We start from the raw sequence: 8784 nt of genomic DNA on the forward strand, positions 1-8784 counted from the left end.
GGAAGCACCTTATTTAGAACTGCAACCGAGAAAAGCCATGCAGTTCTAAATGGACAACCACATAGCAACCAAGAAAGACATGACCACAAAGGCGCAAGACCGGAGCAACCAAGAAAAGCCATGCAGTTGAGAACCATAAATATGTCACACAAAATTACAAAAGCTTAAGCTTTGCAGAGGCATTAAACCCAGCTAAGTGATATTTATAAAATTTACCAGCAATATAAAGGATTTTAAAAAAAAAAGGGTGAGAAGGACAAATCAAATGAAGGAGTAAAAAGTGCAGAATAAACCATGCAATTAATAAAAAGTATGAAAGTTCATGTGGAGAACCTAACGGAGTCTTTGAAGTAGTAAAATCTAAACATCCCTCATCTAAACAGCCTATTACTACAATGTCCTGATGCAACATCAACTATTTTTAGGAAAAAATGGCTCAAGCATTTTTATCCTTTTCTGTATGCGTCCATCTCAAGGGATCTGGACCTTATCTTTTTTCTTCAGTCCCAATTACATACCTGCAGTAAACACCAAAAAAAGAAAGGCATGATCTTCTAGTTGTATCATATAATGAAAAGCAACTTTAGCAAATGAAACAATAATTACCTGACTCTATGTTCAATGAGAACCTGCTATATCTGCCTGCTTGCCAAAAGATTTCATGTAATTTTTTAGACCTGAATTCTCGTCAGCAATGTTTCTCCTGCAAAGAAGAAAACACCCAAAGACATGAAGTCTGCTACTGCAAATATATACTTGTACACCTAAGAATATAAAGAAGCTTTTTTTCTGAACTTGAAAAACCAAGATATCATGACCTCATTATTTGCATCTGATCTTACTGGGACTCGGAACATTCTGGAATAAGCCTTTCGCTCTTGATCCCGTCTATCAGCAATCTGTGAACAGTTGTAAATATTCATATTATATGTAGCATTATCAGTGCACTTGAATTAAGTGCACTTGATAATATTATTCTCACCTTCTTCTTTGCAGCAGCAAGCTCTTTCTTTATGCCTCCTAATAAATACCGCAAATCATCAGCAGCTTATCAATTGCATATATCAAGCTGAAAGAAAACAAATTAAAGAAAAGCCCAAACCATCATTTGGCTCTAACTCCAGTGCCTTCTTGAAACTTTCCGCAGCAGCATCCACATCACCAAGTGACATGTGTGCCTGATCAATTTACCAAGGAACAACTTAGGCCATCCATGACTTGCAAACAAACAAAAACAGCAGCCAAAACAAAATAATAATTAAAAAAAAAAAAAGATGCATACAGAAAATCATGAGAAACATAGCCATCCACAAACAAGTGCAGGAGCCTGTTGAGTGAAGTCTATTGAATTTAACTACATGCACATGGAAAACAAGATATCATGTCAGTCTACAATCTGTCATCATCAGATGCATGTATGTGCTGCATCATACACGAACCATATCCCAAAAACACCAGATGACTGGTGTTAATCCAGATCCAAAACAAGGAAAAAAAAAACAAAATGCAACTTATTTGGACTTATCAAGTTCAGGTCCTGGTCAAATTTTGGTGTAAGCCAACCCCTGATTCTTCACAAACATCAGACCATGTTTTCATTGCAAAAATAAGATGTTGACCTGCAGGCGAAGTGCAGCTATTGACAAAAACTTGTATTCTTATATTATAATGGAAGTGCCTGGGACAAACATTTGGCAAATCATAAAAACCATTACAGAAATTCCTTTGTTACAAATATAGTACGTAGATAAAAGAAATCCATATCTTAGATGTAATATATTATAGCCCTCGATGTTGCAGCCAATGTAAGTCCAAAAATCCTGCAAAACAATCTTTCTCATGAAAGTAGGAAATAAATAGTGAAATAACTAAGAAAAACATGATATATTATCACAATCACTGGTTCTGAATATTGTGCAAATAAGGCTCGGTCCACCAAAACAATCTCAGACCGGAGAAAGATATCATTTTTTTATCTATATAATAGTCATCGGATGGAGGATAATAACCTGGCCCTGGCGGTAGTATGCTTTTGCATTACCCTCTCTTTCGCGCAATGCAAAGTCAGCATCTAATAAGGCACCCCTGGAATCTCCTAATTTCAATTTGCAAGCCTAAAACATAGAGTTTAAGAAAATAAAAGCAATTAGTTAAAATTAAAGTTGCAGAACTTTATAGTTATTGAGAAGCTACATAAACAGAATGCACCTCTTAATCAATTGATTGCAATTTTATATGATTAACTAAGAAGGCAAATATTTAGCTAGGACAGTAAAATGTGCACTCTCAGCCATTCAACTAAGTAAATTAGTTATATTGGTCATGAATTTCCTGGTAGAACATGGTGGTCGATCTAAGACCAGAAAATATGTAAGCAAAGCTGCAGCTCAGTGGCATTGCCTTGTCTTGCTAAGAAGCAAACCAAAGAAAACACTAATCAGCTTTACGGTCCTGGCTAAGGTATTCCTTACGTATCATAATTGGGCCACCTTGTCAATAGTACTCAAAAGGACCTTCAAAAACAACTGCTAGGCATCATTTATGGGTAGCTCTTTTTTGCTCTAAAAGATAAATACTTTCTCTAATACCCATGGTGGATTGCAGGATCAGCTGGTGTTGTTCGCATTGGCAAGACCCAAAACATGCGGGACTAGCTTGACTGAAGGGGGCTGAAGATGTTATGGAGGAAATGCTTGGTATTTTACATGCTTCAGTTTCTACAGAACCAGATTTGTTAGCATCTTGAGGACATTGAAAATGACAAAAGCCTCCACCCTGGCTCAAATAACTTCATCACAACAAGATGCAATTGCAAGATCAGAAGAAGCACAAAAAATTGTGGTGCATTGGTAGGGCAATCATTTGCATCGAGATGGGTCCATAGGGATCTCTTTTCCACACACATACATACACAGAATAAAAACTTATCAACAAATAAACCTAAATTCCAACTAGTCGCGCATTAACTTTAAAAAAGGATAATTAAGGATGAATGCCATTAGATTGACTAGGTTGAATAGAGCCTAGATTTAAAACAACCTGAATCCTAATATATGAACTCTCCCTCCTCATATTTTGCTCTCAGATAAAGCCTCTTTAACCCATATTTTCTCGTCTAAAATTGAAGGCTGAGCACCAGAAGCAATATGCAGATAATACCTGACAGGCAGTGGAGCGAGCGATAAAATAAGGTAGAATGCCTGGGTTCTCTCCCTCTCCCTCTACTTTGTCACTCTATTTGGAGTAGGATTAGGGTTTTGTGGGATGTTGCTCTAATATTTATTACAGCGAGCAATGAATGAAGTAATGACCAGGCTCAGAGGTTAGTGTTGGTTAGGATTGCATTGATTTAGGTGAGTCAGTCCCAACCCAATTGAAATCAGTCCCTACATAAGCTGAGTAAGACGGAAATATTAAAGGATGGAAATGGAAGCTCAAAAGGTGAACCATATATGATGTTAGATTCAGATGGCAACTTACAACAACATATTTGGAAGAGCATTCTTAAAGATCCTAAAGGTAACTGACATCCGAAACACAATAAAGAAAAACAAGAATCTAAAGGAAGGAAACAGAATGTAGAGATGAAAACAAAAAGGGATCTTGAAAGATCCAAAATAGATAACAAGGATGCAGGAAAAGTTAAATAAATTTGACTTCCAGTTATCTACATGATCTATTGGCTAAAAAGAAGAAAGGAAATCAAAAATACCACACTAAATCAAGTTTTAAAAAAGCTAGAGATACATATTGTAGTGCATGAAGAGTGAGAAAAAGACAACCATGATGAAAGTAGTACAACTAAGGAAAGATGCACATGTTACTCCTTATTTTTAGATACTTTTCAAAGTGAGAAAGAACTTGTGGCTGCTCTCTGGTTACATGAGTTAAGATTGTTCAACCATAAAGAAAATTTCTAGTTTAATGGCAGGATCAAGAAACAGAAAAGTTCTTTGAGTGTATTGGATAAGTTATGAAAAAAGAAGTGCAAGGAGAAACAGCATGAACACATTCCTTAAATGGAAATTTGTGTATTAGTATAATCATTAATTAGTGTGACACTAGCAGAAAGAACAGAATATATGCTTGCCACTAGATTCACTGTGTCAGCAAAATTCAAACTATAAAAAGGGTGAATCTATTCATCTGATAAAATGCTTTTTTATCTCAAGAATTCTTTGGCGAAAAATGACATGCAAACTCTAGATCCCCAGAACTTCTGGATCTCACGTCTTTTTTCATATCATGGGTTGAATATGCATCTATGAAATTAATCAAAGCTTTGAGTTTGGTAATCACAACTAAAATCAATACTTCTATTTTATTCAAAATTTCAAACCCATGTAGGTGCCAACAGTGCCTAACTGCCAATCACCCACTGAGAGTACATGACAATTTTTTCTTGCCCATAGTATGTGGTCAGCAATTCAAAACCAACACATAAGACATTAATGCTCTTAATGTTACCATGAATCCTTTGATGCATAAAAGCAAACCCTATATAGATTGGATACTATTTGCTCATAGAGCTTAAGGTCATTAGACATCAAGGGACTTACTCAGATTAACACAATAGGGAATCTCATATTTTGAATAATCAATTCAGAATTATAAATATAAGAATGTAAAAAAAAAAAAAAACTGTGTGAAAAACTACAAAGGCTTACAGAACTATTTGTGAGTATAATAGACTTTGTCTTCCGCAACAATGAGCTCTTCTCTGCAAAATCAGAAAAAGATGGAGAGAAAGAGAGAGAGAGTGAGTGAGTGAGTGAATTTTACTGCTAAATACATGCATACATGCATATGTACATGCCTAAGTACATATATCCATATAGATAACAACAATAATTATTGCAAATATATGCTTGCCCTCATCAATTTCTTCTTTCTCCCAGCAAACATCCAAGTAGCGCAGAGCCTTACGGTACTTTCTAAGAGCCATCTTAAAGTCCTGTTTCTGCTTGAAGCAAAAGATTTAAATTTGGAATAAGCAATTTGATATCTAACAAAACCAGGTGAAACAAGATAGCAAACATTCAACACAAGTACCACTCTTTTGAAACATTACAAAAATGGCATAGACAATAAGAAGGTAGTAAGATGGGCACATATATAAAGGTGTAAGAAATAGAAACACACTAAAAATACTTTCACAGTGGAAAACAAATTAAAGCAAATCTGATGAAAAGATAATCTAAAAACTGAACATTCTACATAATGCAATTGAAAGATAAATATTAACAGTACCACCTTGAAGTTATCATTTCCAAAAGCTTTAGCAGAGTCCACAGCATTCATCCACCATGAGACATCGCTTGGCTTCTCATCAAGGTCGTTGGGCCACTCTGGATACATATCACCATCTTTGAAGAAATTTGAAACTCCATCATCAGCCCCCTCAGAAAGTTCTCCACAACCCACAATTATTACATCAACATTGGGATAATCACCTTCTCCAACAGGAGTATGCTCAATTGCTCGAACAACTCCCATTCCTTTAACCACCTTCCCAAACACAACATGTTTTCCATCTAGATGAGATGTTCTGGTGGTAGTAATAAAGAACTGAGAGCCATTGGTATTGGGGCCAGAATTGGCCATAGATAGCATTCCCTTTCTTTCATGTTTCAATACAAAGTTCTCGTCCTCAAAGTTTAGTCCATATATGGATTCTCCTCCAGTTCCATCACCCACAGATATATCTCCACCTTGTATCATAAAACCTTTGATAACACGGTGAAAACGTGTACCCTGAAATGAACAGTTAAAAGTACCATATACTCCAATAACTTCAGACTGTTGTATAAATCAGAAGAATAGCAAGACAGTAGAGTTCAATTATATGCATTTTATTGTTTGCATTACTTTACAATAGATCAAGTTGAGGAAAAAAAGTTTAAATGGAAAAAGTGCATATTAACTCAGTTCAATTTATCAAAAGGAATGCTTTAACTGCTGAATCAAAAAAAAAAAAAAAAAAATCTTCAAATGATGTAAGGAATGTAGATCAGTTTCACCTTCCAATAGCGTGTAGAGACTAAGATAAAAAAGCTTTGCCTGTCATCATGTTGTAACTAAAATGGGTTTCAATATGGTCGATCAAGAATAGATAAAAAACAATGGTGAAATAAGCATAAACACAACAAGCATTGTATCACCAATTAAGTATCAGCTTTGTGGATCCTGCATCAAAATTAGTTCCTATTGAAGACCAAGACCTACAAAACAGCAAGTGGCTTCAAGATATTTCTGACTACCCCCATCCAAGTTTCTCCATTATATATCAATTATTTGTCCGCACAATCTGTTCACGTATGCAAGCTTTCCAAAAGCGATCAACCAATAATTTGAAGTTAAAACAAATTTGGATCCTTATCACATTGCTCTCCCCACTCCATCACCTTGCAAAGTATTAAATGGAAAGACAACCAACTTGAAGCAAGTCAAATCACAACTCTAGCACAAACATCATTGTATGTTTAAGATGGAAAAGAATGTGAGATCGACAAGTTCTACATATGATTGGAGAATGATCAGTTTTACAGGCATGCATTCATCTAGCCTACTGGATATTGAAGAATTCAAAATATCCAGCCTCTCATATCTTCCACTAAGATAACTAACCAGCAGATTAATTGGCAGGTGAAGGAACTGCCTTAATTTCCCAAACTGAAAATCAGACCTTAATATCAAACATAACACTTTCTTTCATTTTCTAAATAAATAGGGGCAATCATCTTGACTAGGACCATCACAATAATCATACAGTTGAGTACAAAATAATTACTATTATTTGAGTAAAACACTGGCACAGTTACTACTATTTCATTGAGAATTTGAAACAACGAAAGAAAAATAACAACAATTAATCAAATAACTATTGCCAAAAGGAAATTTCCACTATGCAACATGTGTACACCTTCAAAATAATATTGTCTCTTCTTTTTTTTTTTTGGAGTGTAATAATATGGTCAACAACAGTTAATATTGTCAACAACAGCAGCATTCCTCTTGATAGAAACCATAGCACTCTTTCTCTCTCTCTCTATCTATCTACCTAGCTATCTATCTATCCATCCCTCTATACACACACACAAACATACAAACATGCATATTGGTTGCATAACTCTTCTAAGCACAAACAACACCATTACTAAATAAAGAAGCAAAATGCATTTAATAATAATTCAGTTTTTAAACTTAGACATGAAAGAACATAAGAACAGGAAGACAATGGTAAGATGCTCACAATGATATCTTTATTTATAAAAAAAAAAAAAAAAAAAAAAAAAAAAAAAAAACAACAACAACAGCAGCAGCAGCAACAAGAAATCACCTGCTTTTAAGACTTTGAAAAAGCAAAGATGGCCAATGTATATGAAAAAGAAAAGAGTTTTTCTTTTTCCCACATCCTAACCATGAAACTTCCAACTCGGTCGACTCGACATGCAAGTCGACTCATTTCTTTTTCCCACATCCTAACCATGACATTTCCAACTCGGTCGACTCGACATGCAAGTCGACTCAGTAGAAAACTGGTAGTTACAGGATGTATACAGCACGAAGCACCTAAAGATTCTTATTTCGAGTCGACTCGATTGAGTCATTTTCTAAATAATTGAACAAAAAAAACAACAAAAAAAAATATGCACAACCACTGAATATTCCTCTGCTGACAACCCAAGGTGAGGAAACCGTCAAGCCAATGAGGACAACAACACAAGACCAAAGCCAATGAAAAGACCCTGATACCCTCAAACATCAGAACAAGACGCCGCCTTTCGCCCCGCAATTCCTCCAACTCCAAGGGCAAATAAAGAAAAACAATAGAAGAAGCCAGACACACAGCGAGAGGAGGTACCTTGTAGTGGAGCGGCACACCGGTATTGGGCCCGATGCCTTTCTCCCCGGTGCACAGCGCCCTGAAGTTCTCCGCCGTCCTCGGCACCACACCAGCGTAGAGCTCCACCACGATCCTCCCTTCCATCTCCCCTCCGATGCTGATATCCATGTAGCACCGCGGATTCGCCGCCCTCTTCTCCTCCCCTCCCTCCATCTCTCTCCGCTCTCTCTCTCTCTCTCTCTCTCTCTCTCTCTCTCAATCTTTCTCCAATAAAGCGCCCTCAGAAGCCCTAATCTCTTTAATTTTTCCAAAACCCTCACATTTTCTTCTCTCTTGGAGCACACCAGCGGCCTCCTTAGGAGAAGCGCTTCCCGTTCAAATCGAAACTTCCCCCTCTTTAATAATGCCCACGATGGGTTAATAACATATTAACATTAATAAAATCTTTTTAATTTTTTTAATGGTGGTCCTCTGGATCGCTCGACCCGGAGGAAGGGGATATTGTGATTTTTTTTTTTTTTTTTTTTTTTTGCCCAGGTTTGGGGCTTAAAAACGTGTGCACAGACCCTGGTGCCTTCTTTGGTGGCTTATTGCGTTCTCAACTCCTTGCTTGGGTGTGATAACTTTACGTTTTCTGTTCTTTATTTCTGGATTTGTTTATTGGATGTGATGAGTCAGCAAGACGAGAATTTTTTTGGCTCCTTTTGGATTGGAGGTTGGGGTGCCGGGGGGAGGTGTTGTCGCAGTGGATGGTGGGTTTGATGCCTACAGTTTTGGAGGGGCCTGCGTGGCGTGAGAGTGAACTATGAGCAGGACAAGGGCATTTGGTTTGCGAAGGTGGCATCCATATAAGGCGATGTTGGAAAGGTGTTAATTATTAGAAGCTTGTTCGGCCTTTTTATGAATTAGTTTGATAAGAATTTGTCACTATCAAACAT

General features: G+C 36.7%; 1 protein-coding gene across 2 annotated transcripts; it reads right to left on the reverse strand.

The window, feature by feature from the left end:
• Positions 1-266: 266 nt before the first annotated feature.
• LOC105058504 (peptidyl-prolyl cis-trans isomerase CYP40) lies at positions 267-8429 on the reverse strand. 2 transcript variants are annotated; one of them, XM_029268487.2, is made up of 10 exons: positions 7865-8429; positions 5254-5754; positions 4873-4960; positions 4668-4720; positions 2010-2114; positions 1103-1178; positions 983-1020; positions 843-899; positions 607-703; positions 267-518 (listed from the first exon to the last, which is right to left on the reverse strand). In XM_029268487.2, exons 1-9 carry the CDS (start codon positions 8057-8059, stop codon positions 689-691), a joined length of 1128 nt encoding a protein of 375 aa, XP_029124320.1. In that variant the 5' UTR covers positions 8060-8429; the 3' UTR covers positions 267-518; positions 607-688. The 2 variants fall into 2 exon arrangements, with proteins under 2 accessions (XP_029124320.1, XP_010939760.1); XM_010941458.4 differs by having other exon boundaries at positions 819-899; positions 7865-8427.
• Positions 8430-8784: the final 355 nt, after the last annotated feature.

This window comes from Elaeis guineensis, chromosome 15 (assembly GCF_000442705.2).
Source record: "Elaeis guineensis isolate ETL-2024a chromosome 15, EG11, whole genome shotgun sequence".
Taxonomy (NCBI): Eukaryota; Viridiplantae; Streptophyta; class Magnoliopsida; order Arecales; family Arecaceae; genus Elaeis; species Elaeis guineensis.